This window comes from Lepeophtheirus salmonis, chromosome 5 (assembly GCF_016086655.4).
Source record: "Lepeophtheirus salmonis chromosome 5, UVic_Lsal_1.4, whole genome shotgun sequence".
Lineage (NCBI taxonomy): Eukaryota > Metazoa > Arthropoda > Copepoda > Siphonostomatoida > Caligidae > Lepeophtheirus > Lepeophtheirus salmonis.
Window position 1 is genome coordinate 53,071,702 of NC_052135.2, and position 22,563 is coordinate 53,094,264.

A 22,563-nucleotide genomic window follows, 5' to 3' on the forward strand; every position below is an offset into this window, starting at 1 on the left:
TATGTTATATTTTCACAAGTGTACTGTTTACATTTATTTTGTGTATGTACTTCATACGATATCTACAGAACATTCTATTTAAGTTTTATTTTTTTACTCAAAACTTTAAAGGGTGGTTTATTGATTTTGATACGAATGTGAATATTATATGAAACACGGTCAAAAAGCATATCAAGACAGTTCAAACTATGACACTAACTGTAACAGTTCCCTAAGTCACTTAACATAACGTCTGAGCCAGAATTGAACATGTTAGGTTTCTGGGTTTTTTTTGGTTGCTCCTCCTGCCAGTATATGCCAAATTAGCCGATTTCGAACTAGATATAGCCAAATTTGCAATCATCTGGGTTATTTTTTTAAGAATAGTAAAAAGAACTCATGTCCATGGGCAAATTCGCAAAAAAAAAAAAATCTCTAGACAAATCTACCCAATCAACGGTGGTCAAGACTACTGATCAGAAATCTCGAGAGAGAACATTCTTTAATCAAAAGCATCAACGATTCCATATGAAGCGTTGTAGGAGTTTTCTTAATGATCTCTAACATTATGGCAACCGAGGATTTTCTTCTACAATGAAGAATGAAGAATTTACACAATTGTTGTATAAAAAAAATGAATGTAAAAATAATATTCAATACTCAAACCCTAGGCTTAAAAAAATTGTATTTCTCTAAGATCAGAACACAACACCTACCCCAAGTTTCTCAGCCATATACTTTTTCATGATCCATAAAAGAGTTTATGCTACCTCAGCGGACGGTGGAGTCTGTCATTTTAGTACCTATTCATTTTTACTTGTCCAAAAATGTACTCAGATATATCGAAACTCCTTCTTTTGATGGTTAGCAGCAAGAATAATACTTGTATTGTAACTATATTAGTCAGAACAGACTCAAATATCATTATTTTGTTGCCCAGCATAGGTTTGAAACTTAGGTGGGGTCATTTTTTATACCAGCAGTACGCGAAGGAAGGTGGTATAGTGTTAAAGGATTGCCTATACCAGGGCCGTTGCAAAGATGGTAAAGAGGATACATTTGCCCCGCCTATAATGGGATAAATAGTCTTTTTTTTAAAGATAATTTTTTGTCCTGCTAAAAAAATCTGAGCCTACAGCAGTGCAAAGTTTTAGGCTTTCCGATTCTTCTATATATGTATAGAAATTGAGCAAAATTACCTTTAAAAATTGTTAAATTATTTATGAACATCTTTTAGGAATGATGTAAAGGTCTCTGTCTCGTTTTAAACAACGATAAAAGGGCAGCAAGAATAACAATGGAGTTTCATATTCCAAATGTGATTATTTTAAAGTAAGGGTAAGCCATTAATGTTACGTATAGAATTCATTATTTTTTTACCCAGACTCCCTGATCAGACAACAACGTATTTTACATGAATAACATCAAAAAAACTAGTTCAATATTACATAAAGTAAAGATGAAATAGATAAAGGGGATGTATAATCTAGGGGTAATTAAAGAGGAATGTGCACTATAAAAATGACAGATGGAATTAAGAAAATAAGTTATAATCTATGCATGTTCATCTAGGGGAAAAAAAGGGGTTATCGTAGCTGCTTGATCATTCCATCAAAAATTATATTCAACGAATAAAGCATTGGAGTGTTGTTCCAAAACAGGTGCAATTAGTTGGCATAAAATATTTGAGAAACGACGATTTTTATAGGTAACATGATGTACATACTTGGAATATTAATTCTGCGTCATATTTGAATGAATATTAATAAAAGTAGACTTGTATGAATGTACAAATACTATCAAAGAAAATAATCTTAACAATCACTCAACACAATAAATATATAAAAACACAAATAAATTATTCACTTTTTTAAAAGTATCCCAGAGCAGAGTACAATTTGTATGTACATACATTTAACATATTAGTACATACGTCACATGGGAGTAATCAATCTCTTTGGGAGTGAGCCGTATTCCCCCTTCTGCAAAACAACACCTTTCTCAATGGCAAAACCCAGCTTTCTTGAATGTCTTTGTAATTTAATACTATTAAAGTAGAGTCCAGTTATCTTGGGTGTGTGTGCGTACATAAGAATATATGGGGGGGGGATATTGTTTTCTTCATCTCCTTTCCTTCGATCACAAACAGACTCATCCATACACGTATATACATATTACTTTGAGATCTTATGGAGAAGCGGCAAATGAAGGTGTTCACAATAATTTAATTGTGTATCTGTGCGACGTTGAGCAGACTTGTATCATCTTGAATGAAAATTGTAGAATAAGTCAAATCCTTGCACTTATATATGTATGGACAAAAAAGAATTATATTTCATTTTTTTAAATCTAGTGTTTATAACATTTACGACTTTTATAAATTCACATCACAAAAAATGAGAAGGGGCTGAGGATGAAAGAAGAGAGGACTTTGTGTGGGGGGTGGGGATGACAGGGAAAGAAGGGGGGTTAGGGGACATCAATCTTTAACTAGACGATATATATGATGTTGTGCTCCGTGGTCGGATGTGGATACTTCAAATACGTAAGCTACACAAAGTAAGGTTTCTTGAGTATCTCGATTGGTTATCACCTGAAATATAAGAGTCCCATATGAATAATAGTTATACATACAATTGTATAAATCGTTTACCTGCAAAATTGTAAAATTTTCCAGCACACTATTCATCATATATTTTTCAGGAAGGTGTTTAAGCTTGTGTATAAAGTTGATCATGTATTCGCACATGGGCGATCGATGTATCTTATACAAAAATCTTCCATTTTCGAATTTACCTACTTCTGTCTCCAATTTTTCGACTACTTGTTTGCCAAAACTACAAACTTTGGTTGAGCACTGTATGGTCATATTGTCGTTACTTTCATACCTTTAAAAGCAAATGAGCACTTAAAAGATTACAACAAATGAAAGAGATAATAACATACGTTGTAGTAACACCGTAAAAAGCTCCGGCCTCTTCTGATATGTTTGTATTGAGATCAGCCCAAAATTTAACTAGGAAAAAGGCATCCGTGGGACCCTTTTCATATAATTCTTTAAGTCCTCCTTTTTTCTCTGGAAATTTATCCTGAATTTGCCGGACATCGATTGGCTGTAAATATATTTGAAAATAAAGAATAATGTGAAACTAGGGGGATGGACGAATAATAACACACGCATATAAATATAAACGCACACAATAGAAAGAGACATTTATTACTAGGGAAAATATCAATAAGAGGGGAAATCCAACTATTTCTTCTACAACCATATCATCATCAACATATTATGAACTATTATTCATCTTTAAAAAGAAAGCTAGATCAAATACTACACACACATGAATGAAGTTTTTTCTTTCTGTCCCTCCCTTACACTCAATACATTTTTTTTTTTTTTTTTTTTGTTAATCAGATCAAATGAAAAGAACTTGTTTTATAAGTTCTTGATTTATTTTTTTAACCACCCCAATTTCTTTTTTTAAATAAGGCAACATATTGAGAACATTAATCATCATCCATGGCTTTCACAGCGATATTCAAAACAAATGTAAAAGATAACACTAAAGCAAGTAATGATGAGCGTTATTATACCTCTAGTACAGGGTCAGAACTAGACACAACACTGCCGATATGGACGAAATGATGTTTATGATAAGTCTCTGGTTCATTGGCTTGGGATTCTACGTACGACGTAAACTCTAAGAGTCTTAATTTTTGTGTACCGATAGATCTTCCTTGCCAAGGAGGAGTCGATGAGGTCTGTGCGGAAATGATGCCAGAGGGAGCACCCGGTTTGTCCGTTATACCAAACGAAGAATTCGCAAAAGGTTTTATACTGAAATTAAATATATATATATATATGTATTTATTTTAGACCAAATTGAAGCAATAATTCATTTGCTAAAAATAAATAATACTTACTCTTGCGTTGATCCAGAATGTAGTCCCGGTTGCCAGAAGCTCCCTGCATAGCTTACAGGGGTATGATGAATCTGCAGGAAATTAAATCAATCATAAATAAAATATCATTAAAAAAGGAGCAAATATCAGTTAAATTATATTTAGACTCTTTTCATATATTTTGAGAAAAACCTTGAAGTAGGTAAATATTTCAGGAAATACATATGTTTTTTGTTTGTTTTTTATATATTTGTCGTTCAGTTAAAATGAAGTAAACAGAGAAGTGAGGAGTTATTTGTTTAACTATATTCAGTTTGTAAAACAATTGACCAGAGTCTATCTTCATCTATATTATAAAGACGCTGTACAGCCATTTTTGATATAAGAAATAACAAAGTAGTTATATTGATAAAATTTGACAGGCGTTTTGGATGTAGCATCGAGCGTGCGCTTCATATTAAAAAAGAAAAGTATGTATGCAAGGGTAGCTATTTGTATTTATGTATAAAGTTGTATGTAAAAGTGATTGAAATCTCGTCAACTCATATTTTATACAACTCTACTCTATACTATGAAATAGAAGTTGAGGACTCATTTTTAATAAGGAGCGTGCGTAGCAAAACTCATATAAAAAAGAAAAGAACTACATTATATAAAATAATAAAGAATGAAAACACTTTAATTGAGGTTTTGCAACAAGTGTGTGGTACCAAAGCTCGGCCAGGTAGGGCTCTAGATAATAAAGTATAGCTCCCTGGCTCATCCAGTCAAATTAATTTTGACATAACTACTTGTCCGTCTGCTCATGAAAAACGAAGAGTAACACTGAGGATTTCTTAGAGAGCTATATACTAAATTATTAAATCAAATTTTGTCTGTCTAACTCCGTGCTAGTGTTAAATATTGTAGAAAGAAGGAAACTAATTGCTTATAAAGTAGAAAAGATAACTACTTACACCAACTCCGGGAGGGATTGCTAAAGATTTGGCCTGCATCGCTGTTGCGGATACAATTTGTGCAGAAGACATTTGTTGCATTGATTGTAACGCCTTTTCTTTATGAGCTTGATCAATATATGAAGCTGTAGAGCCATTTCCAGGTACCTAATGAAGAAACAAATTGAGATAAATTTATAGTTATTAAACTGAGGGATATATTTAAATAAAGGGTTTTCATGTAGCGTCAGGATGGTTGATTTTGGTCAATTTGGGAGCTAAACAACCTAGTTTTATAATAAGTTTCTTAACTTTTTTAATTAATACTTAGGAACATAGTGAACTTATACTTTTGGATGTCAAAATGAGACCAACAAATAAAAGGGCTAAAGCTTATTTCAAAAATCTATTCCTCTATTGCCTTTTTTTATTATAAATATAACCCTAATATGTTCAAAATATATCATTACATCGTTAAGCAATCTTATTTCTATATTGCGGAACTATTGCAATGGAAAGAATAATATATTTTTCTCGTAATTATTCTACTTTTTTGTTTCTAATTGATTTAAAAAAATATTGTGCAAATTTGAGACATTTCATTTGGATTTCCAGTATTTGATTATATACAAATTTCACTCTTTATCATTGACATCAAGTAGTACTCAATGCAGATTTCAAGTCCTCTTTTTTTTAATTCGTAAAGCCATCCAATTGAGTTTCATCAATATTTATTGGTAATTTGTACATTTTATGTAGTAAAATATCAACTTTGAGCACCCAAGATGGTGCCTCCTTCAATAAGTACGTCAGTGAAAACGCTTGACATAAAATGCATGGGGTATAATATTTTGTTATGTACGAGATACAATTGATACGCGAATTTTATAAATGAATCTGCATATACGTAATTAAAGTACTAATTTATATACATATATAGATATTTGTGTGTTAGTGATAATACAACTAAAATCAGACAATAGGTATTGTTCAAGTTTTCTCTTATATCACGTGGCATGTATATAATAGTACAACAGTGTCATGTCATGATCATCTAGCTATTCAAAGGCATGCAAAGGTGTATCTATTGACTATTAGGTACAGATAAAAAACCCATTTTGATTAAGTCACAACAGGTTACAAAAGTAATTAAAACAGGTTTTCCACGTAGTGTGCCGATTCTTTGAAAAATATGTATTAGTAGGGAAAAAATTAGAACATAATATTACAATTAGAAAATGTTATTAATTTTTTCTGTACTAAATTTTACTCTACTTTCAAACTACATTCTTTAATGACCTTTTAGGAGGAGTAGTAAAACAAAAAAGTTGTATCAACTTCATTATGGAGATAATAAAGATTTTTTTTTTAAAGATAAGAGATACAATTTGTTTATAAATGAATCATTTGTTTGTGTTTATAGAGTCGTCATTAATTATTAAATATATATATCCTCCTCCAAGGAATAACTTTATGGAAATTACTGTAATTCAAGGATAGCCTGTAAACACACAAGCAAGTTAGAATATTTTTTCTCAAAATTGAACATGGATTACATTAGTATTCTTATAAGATATATTGCTAATTTACGTCACCAAACTATTCTTATTAACCCTTAGGGTGTTCTCAAATTCCAAGTAGATATATTTTATGGCTGAAATGCACCATAAAAATATAAAACTCTTAAATCAAATAAACGCTCTAAAACTATAGCTAAACTTCTTGGATATCTTAACTCTACCCACAAATTTGAATATTACGTCTATAATTGACTTAAATATGTCTGTAAAATTAATTGGGATTTTCTCCTTTTCTTGATGTTTGTTCAGGAATGTTTTTATGTTGACGGAGCACATATAAAAATTGACTTATATATATATATACATTGTGTAATGAGTTAGAGGGGATTTAAGTGTGTCATGAATATGTGTATTGTAGGGGAAGGATGTGTTTTAGCAGACACCGCTAATAATTAGGTATAATAAAATTAGAAACTTGAGAGTACAGAACTAAGATAATAAGTGTATTTATTTTTACTACATGATTTCGTCTACTAGAGAAAGCCTTCAGCATCAAGTGGGGAAAAAGAGCTTTATGTGCAGCAGTCCTACCTTTAATTTTGCTTGAATTTCTCGAACTTTCCTTCTTGCCAAAACTTGGATGTGAGATGATACCTGCTTTCGAGTTCGTGTTTTCCCAGTTCGTAACTTGATGTATCGAGCAATAAGTTCATTGCGCCCTAAAGAAACAAAAAATACAATAATTAAATCTAATGCATTATCATAATTGTTAAGTTATATTTAAATATTAGTATTGAGACTCGGTTCAAGACCGAATTCTTCCCTGGTTCGGTCTTATGTGATTTTTTGTCGAACAATTTGGACCAATATTTTGGTGTAAACCACGATTTTGTAATGCCATTTAATCGTTTTTAAATCGTAGATAAACTTTGCAGTCTCAATATATATAGATCGAACTTTCCCAGTCACAATATATAGACCTAATTTATCTACTATTTTGTTTTATGCAACACATTTAAATTTACATAACGTTATTTTTCATTTCCGTTGTTCACACAGCTGACGTTATCAACAATTCGTCAACAATTTAGTATCTCAAACATTAAAAATATTCGTGTTATTCCCTATATGCCATCCTAGAAGTCTAATATTTAATAATAACACTTAAAAACAGCGAAATTCAGACTGTTGAAATGAATTTCTCAGATCCATTTTTTTTTTTTTTTGTAAAAATTGGATAACCCCATTATTCATAATGAAATAATAGAGTTTCCAAGCATAATTCTGTAAAGTCAATATTTGAGTTACAACCCATTTACTTCTCACATTTTTAATTCGTCTATAGAACCGATCCAAATTGAACTTCTTTAAAGGATCACTGAAATTCATAACGGTATAGGATTTTCAGAGAGAAACCCCAACACTAATATATATATGCACTGAATAAGTAATAATATCCAACATCATTGAACCAATAAATGAAGATTTAATTTGAATCATCTTCTTCCTGAAGGTGACTCGTAGAAAATGATTAAATATCAACAATACTCACCATACATTTTTCCTTCATCTGATAGAATTATTTTTCTTCGTCCACATGGTGGATATATGGCTAAGGCTTCTTGGAAGCTTTGTTCAATTTCAGGTGCCCAGACTCCCTCTGCATCAGTACCAATAACTTCTTTGTCATCCTATAATATTAAAATATATAAATTATAAGCAATCCATTTTAAATATGTAGGTAGATCCTTACATCAAACTCTGATGAATCGAATTTGGTAATTTGCTGATTAAGATCGGAAGATAATCCAGGAACGCGGATTACATCTGTTTGCATTTTTCACAAGCCAGAGAGAGCTCCCAGAAAAAAATAGATATCCGAGTAATTTACATACAAAATATATGTATTTTGCCTCTTTCTGAAAGCAAACAAAAGGAATTTAATGTTAATCATATTCAATATCCTCTCGGCGGTAATATATATATATATAGTGTATATACTAAAAAGAATTGACATTATGATTCATAAATAAATATTTTGAAATATTCTTTTATACACACACACCGAAAAAAAAACGACACAGTCCTCACCACATTATCATCATCATAACCTAAACACCAGCACATGTGTTTTAGGTGAGGATAGGGAAGAAAGAGGAGAAGGAAAATAAAGGTTATTATTGACCGAAGGGGTTTTGTGGCGAAACAGATTGGGAAGTAAACAAAAATCTCAAATAATAATGAGTAAACAACTTTTTGTACTTAAATAATAATACTACAACCTATCCATTTTCATGGAAAAATTATACCCAATAGGTATAATTTTTCTCTGTTTTGCAGGTACATATTGAACAAGATCCATATATTTATTTTTTTCAAAATGTTTTTAAGGTGAAGAAAATAATAAATAATATAATCATCGAACCTATTAACTTGGGAGGAGGAGGAGTAGAGACAGGAGACACAGATAGATGGATGGAAAAATACAGACTCGTCTCTTGATAGATATATTTCTATATTTGATTATTATATATATAAAATATAAGCATATATCTTATGCAGGAAAAAAAAAGCTACCAAATACACTTGTATCAAACGAACAAACTTGATACTTGGACAACACTGAGAGATAAAACAATTGCTTATTTCAAAGCAAACATACTTTTATTTTAATATATAGCATATTATAGTACATATAACGTTAAAGATGTAAAATAAATAAAAAGGACACATTTTTATGGAAGATACATTTTTTTTACAGTACATAGTAATAAGAAACAAAAAATGCGGAGAAGCAGTGAAGTAGTATTTTTGATATATATATCTCGGGTGGCTCTGTTATTGTACTTACAAAATCAATGTTAGTATTGTCATTCTCAATCGGTTCTAATAGTGAAAATATATTCATTCATGATTTGAATTATATTAAGAGGGCTCTTAAACTTTTAACTGAAATCATTTGTGTACGTTTTTATTTATAACACAAATGAAACGTGTAATACATGTAAATTCATCCACTACCGAGAAGATAATTGTGCACCAAATAAAGGTTCGTTGTGTAGATTAAGTACATTGTAATCAGAGAGATCACTCCTTGGAAAGTATCCCAAGATCTTGGGATCTGGATAGTTTTGTGTCGATCCTTGTTTAGGAAGGCATGCATATCCAGTCCAGTTCAGTTTCGTTCGTGTCCAGTTGAGTCCTGCATTTTAGTCCTTCAACTGATAAAGCTCGGTCCTTTATGGCATCACTCAAATGTATTCCTTTTTTAATCAGTTCTTGTGCTGACAGTCCGAAGGACTGATAGGAATAGTCCTAAAACTGCACCAAATAAGGACAGAAACAACACTAGATATTGACCTTACGTTAGGCATGATTTTTATCAGAAATGTCGGATTTTATACATACAACATCATTAATTACTTTGGTTTGAATATATTAATTAATTCTTCAAACTTTGTTTATCTATAGTGTTAAGGGTTTACTACTCGTATAGTCGTTTTCAACTAGTAAGAACACTGGAAAATGTTCGAACAGGCAGCCTCCAATACCTTTAATAATGAAACTATAAAGGGGCAATGTTCATCAACGATACACAAATAGGCTTATAATGCATACAGAAAAATATATAAACTTATCAGCAGATATTATTGAAGGCGATGAAGAATATGAAAATTAACTGATTCAATGTAAGTAGTGTCAATTTGAATTGATATTCTGTTAACTTTTATTATTTTCTTGGGAGTTCAGTTTAAATTCTTGGGATTTTTAGGGGGATCAATGGATATTATAATATGAGAGGCAACACTGATTGTAATACTAACAAACAATATAATTAATGTTAAAAAGGATTGAATTGTGAATATTGTCATTCCCATAAAATCTATTTATGCTTAATGGCAAAATTGGTATTGTACAAGATTTTATGTCAGGGGCGTCCGCAGGGCGTAGGCTGTAGCCCCCTCTCAAATTAAGGAATTTTTGCTAGAAAATTAATATATTTGAATTTTTTTTGTTAACAGCTGTGGATTTTTGAAATTTTTTCCAAAAAATTTAATACATAAAATGTAATTATGAAATTTTTTTTAAGAAATTTAATTTTTTTTTAGTAGCTGTGGATTTTTGAATTTTTTTTCAAAAAATATTCATATAACCAAAAAAAAGAGGATCCTACAGACGCTCCTGAATGTTATTAGAAAAAGTTGGAGATAAACAATTTATTTCTCTGGCTAATTCTTTAATATAGGGTAAACATTAAATATTAATTCAAGTCACAAATATTTGGTATTTCGAAGTTTAATATAAAGGGAATATAATGAAAGGGCGAGGCAAGTCAAAGTAAAACATTGATTTGTAAGGGCCACCCTAATATACATACATATTGAAAAGTAACCAAAAAGTTATGCATGAGGTTAATAAGAGAAATATAGATGTTGTTATTATATTAGACTCTTTAATAATATCTAGGAATGATGATGCTATTTCATGAATTCTAAATATTTTAAGTAAAATCTGTGCAGAAAAAAAAAACCGCCTACAAAAAAAATTGCATTGAAGAAAAATATATATTTTACGAGAAAAAATAAAAATTGATATGATTCATATAATTACTCATAATATATGTAATTTATATATGCACATATATATAAAACATCCTACTTTTGGTCAACGAACGCAAGGAAAGGGAATAAACGGATCGGATAGTCGAAGAAGGAGATCCAATTTCAAGATTTGATTTTTTTTTGGCAAGAAATAATGTGACGTCAGGTATGGTGGTGCCCTTGTTAATAAAAGTTATAAATGTGGTGCGTCAACATAAAAATCTCCAAAGATTTTTGTTCCATTTCGTATTTTTTTAGTGATCCCATTTTTTATGGGAGTGTACTAGCAAATAGTTAATATTATCATCATATTTATTCCAATTTCGAAGGAAGATCGAGGCAATCCAAGGAAGATTGATCATCTATCTCAAGAGATGTTCGAATACAGATTCCGAATTCCACGGGGACAACGGGAGGATAATTCATCCGAGGAAAACTAACAGACCTCATAAGGGAGTAGGGTGGACTCCTTCCTTGGGACTGAGATACCAGGATCGAAACAATAAAGTGATCCATTCACGATGAGTAGATAATTTTAATACTTCAAAATGGGATCCTTTAAAAAAAATACAAAATGGAACAAAAATCCTTGGGAATGCAAATTTTTAAATTACATATTGAATACTGTTCTATAATATAAACTATGATATCCTCATCCCTATGTATTATGAATAAATTATAAGGGTCTAAAGAAGAGTGTCGTTTTTCATCATTTTCCAGCCTAAAAATGGTTTTACATCAAGTTCAGAACAAGATACATAATCAATAAAAACCCTTTTTAATCATAAAAAAACACCTTTACATAAGTTTTATTAACTCTACTTTTAATTTGGAGAATGTTTTAATGGTAAAAAATGACTCCAAAAGATAATAGTACCGAATTACAAAAATCCCAGATATTTCAGAATTCAGATGACTGAAATCTGCGCACAAAGATAAATTCATTTTTGGGTTGAATTCATTTGTACATAATGAGTGTTACTCAAATTATTAGGATGAGTAAAGAAAGTAAAGAATTTTAGCAATAGTTTTGAATCTTTATTTGATTATAGGAACTTGTATTGGCCTGACATGGCCCCTTTCAAATATAATATATCCATTATGGCTACTTTAGGTGGAATTTGCAACATATACATAGAGGGATAATAAGAATAATTTGTTGATAGAAACAGAGGATAATTTGTATAAGAATACAAGTGCAATCCAGGCTCAATTTTAAGAAAAAGCATTCCAGCTTGCTTTTGTGTGACGGGAAACAAATAGAAGATTGAAGAAAATAATAATACATTGTGTTGTGTCAGTCTTATTTATTCGGTCCAGTCTAGTCTTAGAACTGGTCCTATCAGTCCCTGGGATGGGTCTTTAAGACCCTTGGTCCCTCAGACTTTCAGAACTAGAACTGATTAAAAAGAAGAGATAAAGTTTAGTGTCATGAACAAGGGTGGATTTCTATAAGTTTGAAACTGATATCCAGGACTTAACTCTGGGCAAAACTGCAGCTAGTCTTCAGGCCTAAACAAGGACCAGACAACACTAGTAATACATACACGATGCTAGAAGTACAAAGTGATTTCAGATAAAGTCTACTCGTTGACCATAGATAGCTTTAAGAAGTATGAGAGGGGGAATGAAAACACTATGGGCAAACATTTATTTAACTACACATTGAATACTTTAGATTACGAGGGGAAAAATTCAGGGGATAATTAATTGAATTCTATTTATGTCCTTGGATTAATTGTCACAAAAATAATTAATATTTGTAGATACATAGTACAAATAGTCATAGAAAATAGTTGTTTTGTAAATTAGGTAAGAAAGAAGAGTTCTTCTAATCAGAAGAAAATAATGTCGTTCTAGGTAGGAAATATCATCATGGATCGTGTTCAGTGATTGACAACAATTATATTATTCAAGCCGTGATATTTACAACAATCATAATACTTGGCAATATTTCATAATTTGATGGATGCAAAAAAGAAGAAAAAAAGACAGATATCCAAGGAAATTCATAAATAATATCCTTCAAGTTATAATAACTTTGGATTACATACATAGAATTGAATTATGGATGGATGAAATAAAATGAATGAATATATACTCTCTACACAGGTGCAAAAGTTGAAAAGAGTTAATTCAACAAGTGGATCATGATGAAAATAAGACCAAGAGCTTTTAGAGAATGATCTAAATTAAAATGATTCTATCATTTCTTTAATGTTAATGCTACTCTACCAATGGAGTGTTCTTACATCTTTCTTAGCACACAAATTAAAGTAATTGCACATATTTTCTGATTAACTAAGACGGCTGATAGAGAATGATTCACCATCACGTCATGACCAAAATTCCAAGAAGAAACAGACTTATTCATTACATATTTATAACAAGGGATTATGCTGATTCTGAAGCACGTGAAGTAGGCATTATTAGAGGACATAATAAATGTAAAAACCCTCGTAATACACAACCAGGATATTTTAATTATCGCTCACAACAAAATGTTCAAGAAGATGGGAGTACAAAAATGGGCTTATAGATATTATAACGAATTTCCGTTAGAGAATATATAAAGAAAAAAGAGGGATTTCTCTACGAATGAGATTTGAATCAAGAAACGTTGGAATTTACATAATTAATATTTATAGAGTTTATGACATATTTAAGAGTAGAAACTAGAGGCTTGCAATGAATGATCGAGACTCTCTTCCGTTTGGAAGGTACGGAGGATAGTAATAAAATGATGACCTACTGTATTTATTGTCGTTGATTTTGCCACGGCTGTATCCGTTATGAAGCCTTTCGAGATGGAGGATCGTAGAATTATAACATAAGACACAAATGGAAATCAATTAAGGGAGCAATGTAAAAACCTACGACACTTTTACGAGGAGTTAGTTATTTAAAAAATCAAGGTAGGAATTTGAGTTGAAATTTAAAATATTCGTTAAAAAAACGGTTTTAAAGAGACGCTAAGAAAAAACCTTAAAGTGGGGTGAGCCTTTTTTGTGTATATATTTTTTTTTAAGATCCCCTTCTTTAGAGAAATAATAAACAGGTAAAGGTGAAGAAGACAGGAATATATTATATATGTTAGTAGTATTGTGTGTGTATATAGTAAGGCGTGTGCGACTAAAAAAAAAAGTCCATCTCATAAAAATACATATAATAATAAAAATGTCCCCCCCACCCAAAAAAAATGGTTGGAGGCTTCTCAAAAAAAAAAAAAAAAAAAAAAAAAAGGAGAAGATCCTTAGAAATGAAGAAAATGATAATAATAATACTAACAAACACACACACAACACGTCGTTATTTGTGTATTGTATCACGCAACCTTTTCTCCGAAAAGTCCCAAAATTAGTTGATAGTTGGCCAATAACTCTCCCCATCTACGGACCTAATGTTGAGAATTCTTCACAGTTTAAAAGGAGCTAGTTCTAATTTATCTCATCCACGTTCAGAACACGAATTAGGGGGGAAAAAACAGCAAAACCGACAGCTGACACTAAAATACACTGGATATTTGTGTGTATAGGAGAAAACGCCGTGACAATTCGAGGAACGATGATACAAAATGTACGGAACTGACTCGAGCATGTGTGAGTCTTTTATTAGGAAAGATTCTAAATTATATTATATTAAGATTTTTCTCTATCTTTTGTGGGATTCAAGAGATATATAATAATAATATTGTACGTGCATGTTTGGTTGAATTTAAAAGAGTCGGAATGGAGCTCGAGACTCTCCAGAGTGGATGGATTGGGGATTTATAGGGGGGAGATAGGAATGTGAGTATTCAAGTCAAAAACGAGTGTAGAGGATAGAAAGAAAGAGAGAAAGAAAGGCACGCTAGGAATTTAAAGATGGCGGAAATCTTACCCTAAAGGAAAACAACAACGGAAGCAATCCAGGATCCCCTCTTTGGAATAAATAACGAAACCACGAAGAGAGAGATGCAAAAGTACACACGATATGACTAAGGAATGAGAATGGTATGCCAGGAATGGCACAAAGGAATCTCGCTTATGCGGCAAAGGACGGTCCGGGTCGGAGAGGAACGCAAGCGCCACTAGCTACCTCTTCTTCTTCTTCTTTTTCTCCTCCACTCATTACACTGCGCACATCGCACACCCTCACTGCACGCTTTCAACGCGTATTCCATCCCTACGCAATACACACATACTACTCCTACTGCCCTCTATATCACTCCATTCATCCTTATCCACGACGAAAACTCGGATTATGGACTTGTGAGGCATCAAACATCAAAGCATTATCATCTGGACTCTTTATTACAAATTTCCTTTTAGAACTCGAGTGAGTAAATCCAAGTTTGTCTATATGACGATTACCAAGAGAACAAGTAGCGACCTCTAGTAAATATCTCTTAGAAGTATTCCAACTATTTGACGTCGCACATACTTGGAATGTCTCAAATGCTTTTCTATTCTTTTCTTCTTTTTTCATGTGAAGCTGAAGAGGAAAATGAAAGAAAAAAAAAAAAAGAAGAAGAAGAGAAAGGAGAGAAAAGAGGAGGAGAGAGAGAGAGAGAGGGGAAAAAGAGTGCGTAAATAGCTCGTAAACTAATGCTGTTTAGTATTATCATTTATCCTCTCCATGACGTCATACTTTCTGGAATAAACTATTGCAGGAACCTGTCCGTCTTTTTCACTCATTTTACATTTAAGTGAGAATGGGTCGTTATACGGGGAAAAAATGTCGTCTCCTCACCATGTTTGGACTTACCTTTACCTTCTTCCTAGTGGAGATCGTGGTGGGATATGTGACGAACTCCATGGCTCTCGTAGCCGACTCCTTTCACATGTTATCGGACATTGCAGCGCTGATTATTGCTTTCCTCTCGGTGCGGATGGCTCCGAAGTCGTGGGATAAGAACACATATGGATGGGCTAGAGCTGAAGTCCTGGGAGCGCTCATCAATGCTGTATTTCTAGTGGCTCTCTGCTTCTCCATCACAATCGAATCATTTAAGCGCTTCTATGAGCCAGAAGACATCCATAGTCCTGGTAATTTAGAATTTCGGCCCTAAGTCATATATTCTCGTTCTATCCTCCAATTGGAGACAGACGAAGCGGAAAGAAGAAATGCGACTCTCGCAACCTCTCACTCAGTCGCTAAAAGACGCCAATTCTATATTGCATTGGGGGTCTAAGATTGACGGATTTGTACGCTATCCTTGTATATGTTGTGTAGAAATTGCTATATCTGTACAAGTTGCAATTTCTTCGCCTTAAAATCCATTATAAAATTACAACATTGGGACTTCTAATTAGCAAAAATATAAAGTGATTAGTATCACTTCATATTGATCTATTGAAATTGCATGGTTATTCTGATTTATGACCAATATAACTGTGGACATTTTAACTTTTTAATGTGAACCAGATTACTTATATTTTAGTCATTTGTATTAAAATAGCCTAAATATATAGGATTAATATATCCATCATCCATGGAATATTCACTTATTCCATTATATTTTTCCTAAGAACTGTAAATCCTTCATTTAAAATTATTCATCTCATGTTTTGGTTCCAACTTGTACACAACATATACAAAGTCTACATGATGAGTACAAGCCATTGAGAAGCGTTCTATTCCACCTCCTCCCTCAGTTCACTGATCGAAATAGATTCCATCTCCACCTTGATACTCTATAAGAGACGATGTCACAGATTTCTTCACATAATGAGACCTCCCATCTATTTTAAAGATCCTCCAAAGTGTTAATTATCCTAATAATTCGAGTTGAGATCCCTTTCCTTCCACTCCAACAATATATAATTTCCTTATTAAAAGGTTGTGGGATTGAATTTCAAACTTCCGTTTAGTCTGTCTCTAATTTCCAGATAGAAATAGAAAATATGACGTACGGGTATAATGATAAACCATAGGCAAGAGTATTGTATTATTGGCTTCATTTCCTTTTCTTTGAACTCCAAGGAGTCGATTGATACACTGACATTGTCGTCTAATGCGCGTGCATTTTATACATAAAGCCCTCTTAGTAACACTCGATACAATTTCTATCTCTCATCATGAGTAACTTCTAACTTAATAAGAGTTCTCCTGCCGTGTGTCCAAATTTGCATTTTAAAGATGTTTTGACCTCCCTAAAGATTCATACATTATGCATATTATTGTTGTTATTTGATGTATAATTAATCTCCCTTATTTTTTGTTTAAGGCTGTTTTTCGTAATTACATTTCTAAAATATAGATCTAACATTCAAGTTCATATCAAAAAGGTGAATAATTCTATTTTGAACTCTTGAATAATGACATAACCTTATTTTTAGTCAAATATAAAATAGCAGATATTTAATACAAAAAAATTGTGTAACAGTGCAAATATATCTTATTTGTACTGGTTTAACAAATAAATTACTTGAAATTCATCAGTTTTGTATTGAATGATATATGTAATTTATTATTACATCTCTGATTCCCATATCTGAGGAATCTTAATTATAACATTAATTGCAGAATTGTTTTTTTCAAAAATTTGGTCCATTATCTTCTAGAACTTTGTATTATATTTCTTCCAAACTTTTGTACCAAAGTTCAATATTCCATGGATTAATCATGTGACGAGAGATAAAAAAATGTTTATTCTATAAACAAGATAACCTCTAAATAAATATGATATGATATAATTTCTACGTTATACAATATAAATTCATTTAAAAATGAAAACAAATTAGCTGAAATATTGCTATTTTATTCAAATATTAATTTAATTATAACCAAATAATGTTGACATGTACTATTATTTTTTTAAGTTTTGATCCTCTTCGTTGGCACTATGGGTTTAATAGTGAATCTTTTTGGTCTGTGTTTATTTCATGAGCATGGAAGTGGTCACAGTCATGGAGGCCATAGTCATGGAAGTCATAGTCATCTCAAAAATAACACGGATGATTCTTATTTAAATGATGGAAAAAATAAAAAGTTAGGTTTTTCCTGGTTCTTATTTATATTTAATTTTTTTTTTTTTTCAACACAACTAGAGACACAAAGCTTGACGGTTCAGCACAAATGAATATGAGGGGTGTATTTTTACATGTTTTAGCGGACGCCTTGGGATCGGTTGTTGTTATTGTTTCTGCATTGATTATGTGGTTGACTGGTAATAAATTAGGATTTATTTAGTTGTCTGGAATTCGATTTTTCTATCATTATTTTTTCTATTCTTTAAAATATAGAATGGGAGTACAAACTCTATGTTGATCCTGGATTAAGTTTACTTCTTGTGATATTAATGATGCACTCTGTTTGGCCGTTACTTATAGAGTCCGCCATGATTTTGCTTCAAACGGTACCTACTCACTTGGATATTGAGAATCTGAGAAGTAAGTTATTGAATGAAGTAGAAGGGATTTTGGAGATTCATGATTTCCATATATGGCAATTGGCTGGTAACAGAATCATTGCATCAGCTCATATTAGATGTTTAAATCTATCAGAGTATATGAAAGTAGCTGAGAAGGTGAAAGAGTTCTTTCACCATGAAGGCATTCACTCTACTACAATTCAGCCAGAATTTGTGGATACAATCGATAATTCTATAGATTGTGCTCTAAGCTGCCCTACAGATACAAGTTGTGAAAAATCAAAGTGCTGCCTACCACCTAAAGAAGATGCAGATAAGAGACTGATAAAAACCATTTCATTGGAGGATATACCTTCAGTTGTTACAGTTGGACCTGAGTCTACTGTTTCCAGACCTAATGATAATCAGGAACATTCTCAAATAACGAGTGCTGTTGCAGAAGATGATTTGATAAGTGAAAGTACTCCCTTGGATCCCTCATCTTCTAACTCTCAAGTTATTAAAATTGTTTCAAACCCGTCTAATGTGTAAATGTTAGTTAAATATTATTAATATTGGGTTTTCTTTTTTACTACATGATTTTATACTAAAGTATTCGCGTACAATAGTTTAAGGTCACTTATGAATTTGACATTTATATTGATTATTCGGCTACTATATATATTTACATAAAATCCTTTGCATTTAATTAACTTTTTTATTCAAGTGACGATCGTTCATCTATCTTTTGTAATTTACAAATTATATAGTATTCAATGTTGATTTTTAAGGAACTGAGGCGGGGATGGTAATATTTATGTACATATATTTAATACTTCTTTCTTTTAACGAACATTGAATTGAGATTTTTTTAAATTGAAATCGTACAACCAAAGATAAAACTCTTCTCGCCTCCCAATCAATTGGCATTTCTTATAGAGTTCAAATCATTTTTTTATTTTTATTTGTTGATATTTACTTTAAATCATTTTACATTTTGAAAATTATTTCAATAGTTATTCTCTAATGTATGCATTTGCAAATAATATCCAGTGACCATTATTCTTTGGCGGTACTTAAACTAACATAATAATATCCTCAGTCTTATTAAAATATATATGCCTAGTAACTTATTTAAATACAATCAACGTTTACCTATTGTGAATAAAATGAGTTATTATTTAATAAAATTAAATAAATGATTCTTTTGCGAACATGAATTTCAGTGGTTGAAGTATTTTATAGTATTGATAGTGTTCTTTAATTGTTTCGTTATTAATTTTGGACAATAATATTTATCTAACACTAAGTTCAATTTATGCATTGGACTTATTATTAATATGAATTCAATTGCAAGGGCAAATGTTAGAGTTATCCTTTGGAAATTTCTGCTTCTTCTTGACACAAATTCTTAAAATGTCTTCTATTGATTTATTTAAAGCGATAATCAAGGTATTAATTAATTTATCCCTCATATTATGTGCAGAATCAAATTAAATCGTCATAGTTGGAAGATTTAGAGAAAAAGGAGTGTAAAAATATTATTTTCCGTATCTGTAATTTAATCCTGTAATTCATGAATGAATTAATAAGGGCCACATCCTGCATTTATTGAATATTGTACTTCATGTTGTAGGAGTTCGCTTGGAAATTGCAATGATCAAAAGCCTGACATAACAATTTTTTAAAAGGAATTTTGTAAATATGATATATAACTAGTGTTGTGTGGGCTGGAGGGGCTGTTGACCCCTGCAAATTAAGCAATTTTTGCTTTTTACTATAAATTTGTTTGATCAGGAGGAAAAAATATAACACAAAAATAGGCGTAATATTTTTTTGAAAGATTTCTTTTCTTTAAAAAATGGTCATACGGACAAATTATGCAGCAGAGCAAAAAATTTAATATTTGAAATTTTATTTTTTATGAATAGCTGTGGATTTTTGAAAAAAAAAATATAAAAAAAAAAAAAATATATATTATCCTGCAGACGTCCCTGATCGGTCATTATATAGGACTGGAGTCATGTCCAATCCTGTTCAGTTCTGCATATCAGTCCTAAAAACTTATTAAGTTCGGTCCTTGATGACATCACTCAACTTTTTTTTTATCAGTTCTAGTACTCATAGTCCGAAGAATCGAACTCCCATAACAAAAGTGAAGAACCATCTTAACCTTATTTAAAAAGAAATGATTGATTAAAGATATATGCTATTTAAAATCACACAATATACATTTTCTTATCAGTTGATACAGATAAACGTATATGTCTGGGCCGACCTAAAGTCCAAAAGTTTCTCTTATAAAAATAATTATTATTTACTTGGCTTGAAGGTCTATTAATACTCGGGCTGTTGCATAATGACTGTCAGACCTTTCGTAGTGATGTGAAAACATTGATCGACAACATACTTACGTGGGGACCAGGGGCTTAGCTACCCCCTTTTTCGGGGGCTCAAGCTTCCCCAAAATTTTTATCATGTATATATATGTTGTACACTAGTTAAAATGTATGTACAAGTTCCAACTTATATAAGAAAATTGTACAAGTTTCTATTTCTTCGTCTTAAAATGCATTACATTGATACTATCATTTCATTTCGATCTATTAAAATTACACGGTAACTATGTATTTATGTGTAATATAATTGTGGATATATGAAGTTTATAATCTGCCCCAGAATAATTATATTTAGTATTTTCATTAAAATAGTAATTAATGCATCTATCTTCCACGGAACATTCAATTACTGCATTATCCTCATCCCAAGTACTGTAAATCCTTTATTTAAAATTCTTCATCACATTTTTTGGTTTCTCAGTGGAATTTATATAAGTTGGTTTTACAAAATTGCAACTTGTTCAAAATCTCAATTTGTACGCACCATATATATAATAAACCAACTTATATGAGTAATTTTATTACGATGTTAATAATTTTTTGGGCCAAGCACCCCAAATGATGAAAGATAGCAACTTGCCTTGATAATAGGATTATAAAAAGCTACATTTTGCATGGAAAATATCTAACTCCATGCTATGTATATCCTCAAGCTAACAGGGACGTTTCATTACTTTGTTTTGAAGTTTTTTGGATTGTAATCCTAAGTATTTATTAACGTGCAACTTTTGTTGTTGTTGTTGGCAACCCGAAAAGTGTTTTTTTTTTGTTTTCTTAAGCTATTATCTTTATTCTTTCAGTCTTGAGGAGTGAACATTTAAGTCTAAACTGGCAAAAACGATGGAGGCTAGTAACACCCTAGTTGACTGACATCAATATAAAAACTATAATCCAGCTCCTTGCTCGATTATTTATACGTTTGGATTTTTTTTAAAGTAGAAAAGATTAATAAGATCACTGATATCTTGCAGGTTATCAACATACATTCTGTCAAAAAAGTACCGGGAATTTTTAATTTAATTGGCCCCGGTCAAGGGATTTAAAAATATTTTTTCCCTTGGCTGGTAGCGCTGTCTTTCATTATTTTGCCAAGTTTAAGCGCTATCTGTAGACCAGTTTGCTTTTAACAGCTGGATAAGTTAGTCTACCTCACTCGTTCTCCACAATTTTTACACTGAACGAAATTATTGAATAACGATTTTGACTTAAATTTTGTACTGCGAACGAAATTTCATGTGATGACGCATTGAAAATGTTAGGAAGAGCTTTAAGTGAATCATTTCTATCAAAAATCCGTGCATATGAGTGGAACAAAGCGTTGAAGGAGGGCCGTGAGTAGTGGAGGTGATGCTAATTTTTTCTTTGATATCTGCGGTCTGGTGCATCATGAATTTGTTCCAAAGGGACAGACTGTCAATAAGGAGTACTATTTGGGCGTAATAAGGCGTTTCCATGAGAAAGTCTGTCAAAGACGGAAAAACAGAATTATGGAAAAACAACTCGTGGATTTTACACGACGATAACGCGCCATCGCACAGAACCACGATTGTGAGTGAATTCATAGCCAAAGACGCAATAAATACCATCGATCACCCACCATATTCACCTGATTTAGCTCCATGTAACTTTTTTTTGTTTCCCAAACTTAAATTGCCACTCTGTGTTTTGAGTCTCCTGAATCCATAAAACAAAATTCGTGGAAGGAGTTAAAGGCCATTCCAAAAAGTGGCTATAAAGAATGTTTGCAATATAATTCAACATATTTAGGAAAGTATGTTCACTACTCAGTAATTAAATAATAATGACAACTTCTAAGGAAAAGAAAATCAATTCTTCTGACTACCAATTCCAAAAAAATAGGCCAGACCTAAAAAATACACCGGATTTTCATCA

The 22,563-nt window shown here is 31.7% G+C and overlaps 2 protein-coding genes across 4 annotated transcripts; one reads left to right on the top strand and one right to left on the bottom strand.

Annotated features, from left to right (window-relative positions):
• Window positions 1–2,291: 2,291 nt before the first annotated feature.
• sd (TEA domain transcription factor 1 homolog scalloped) lies at window positions 2,292–14,959 on the bottom strand. 3 transcript variants are annotated; one of them, XM_040713658.2, is made up of 10 exons: window positions 14,818–14,959; window positions 8,091–8,256; window positions 7,890–8,028; window positions 6,929–7,056; window positions 4,839–4,985; window positions 3,904–3,974; window positions 3,574–3,817; window positions 2,926–3,092; window positions 2,633–2,867; window positions 2,292–2,572 (listed from the first exon to the last, which is right to left on the bottom strand). In XM_040713658.2, exons 2-10 carry the CDS (start codon window positions 8,172–8,174, stop codon window positions 2,459–2,461), a joined length of 1,329 nt encoding a protein of 442 aa, XP_040569592.1. In that variant the 5' UTR covers window positions 8,175–8,256; window positions 14,818–14,959; the 3' UTR covers window positions 2,292–2,458. The 3 variants fall into 3 exon arrangements, with proteins under 3 accessions (XP_040569592.1, XP_040569594.1, XP_071744901.1); XM_040713660.2 differs by lacking the exon at window positions 14,818–14,959 and adding an exon at window positions 13,691–14,175; XM_071888800.1 differs by lacking the exon at window positions 14,818–14,959 and adding an exon at window positions 8,763–8,961.
• Window positions 14,960–15,042: 83 nt separating this feature from the next.
• LOC121119042 (proton-coupled zinc antiporter SLC30A1) lies at window positions 15,043–19,441 on the top strand. Its single transcript, XM_040713661.2, has 5 exons — window positions 15,043–15,314; window positions 15,412–15,965; window positions 17,742–17,910; window positions 17,970–18,088; window positions 18,165–19,441. The coding sequence occupies exons 2-5, from the start codon at window positions 15,632–15,634 to the stop codon at window positions 18,821–18,823; spliced, it is 1,281 nt and encodes a 426-aa protein (XP_040569595.1). The 5' UTR covers window positions 15,043–15,314; window positions 15,412–15,631; the 3' UTR covers window positions 18,824–19,441.
• The last annotated feature ends 3,122 nt before the right edge of the window (window positions 19,442–22,563 follow it).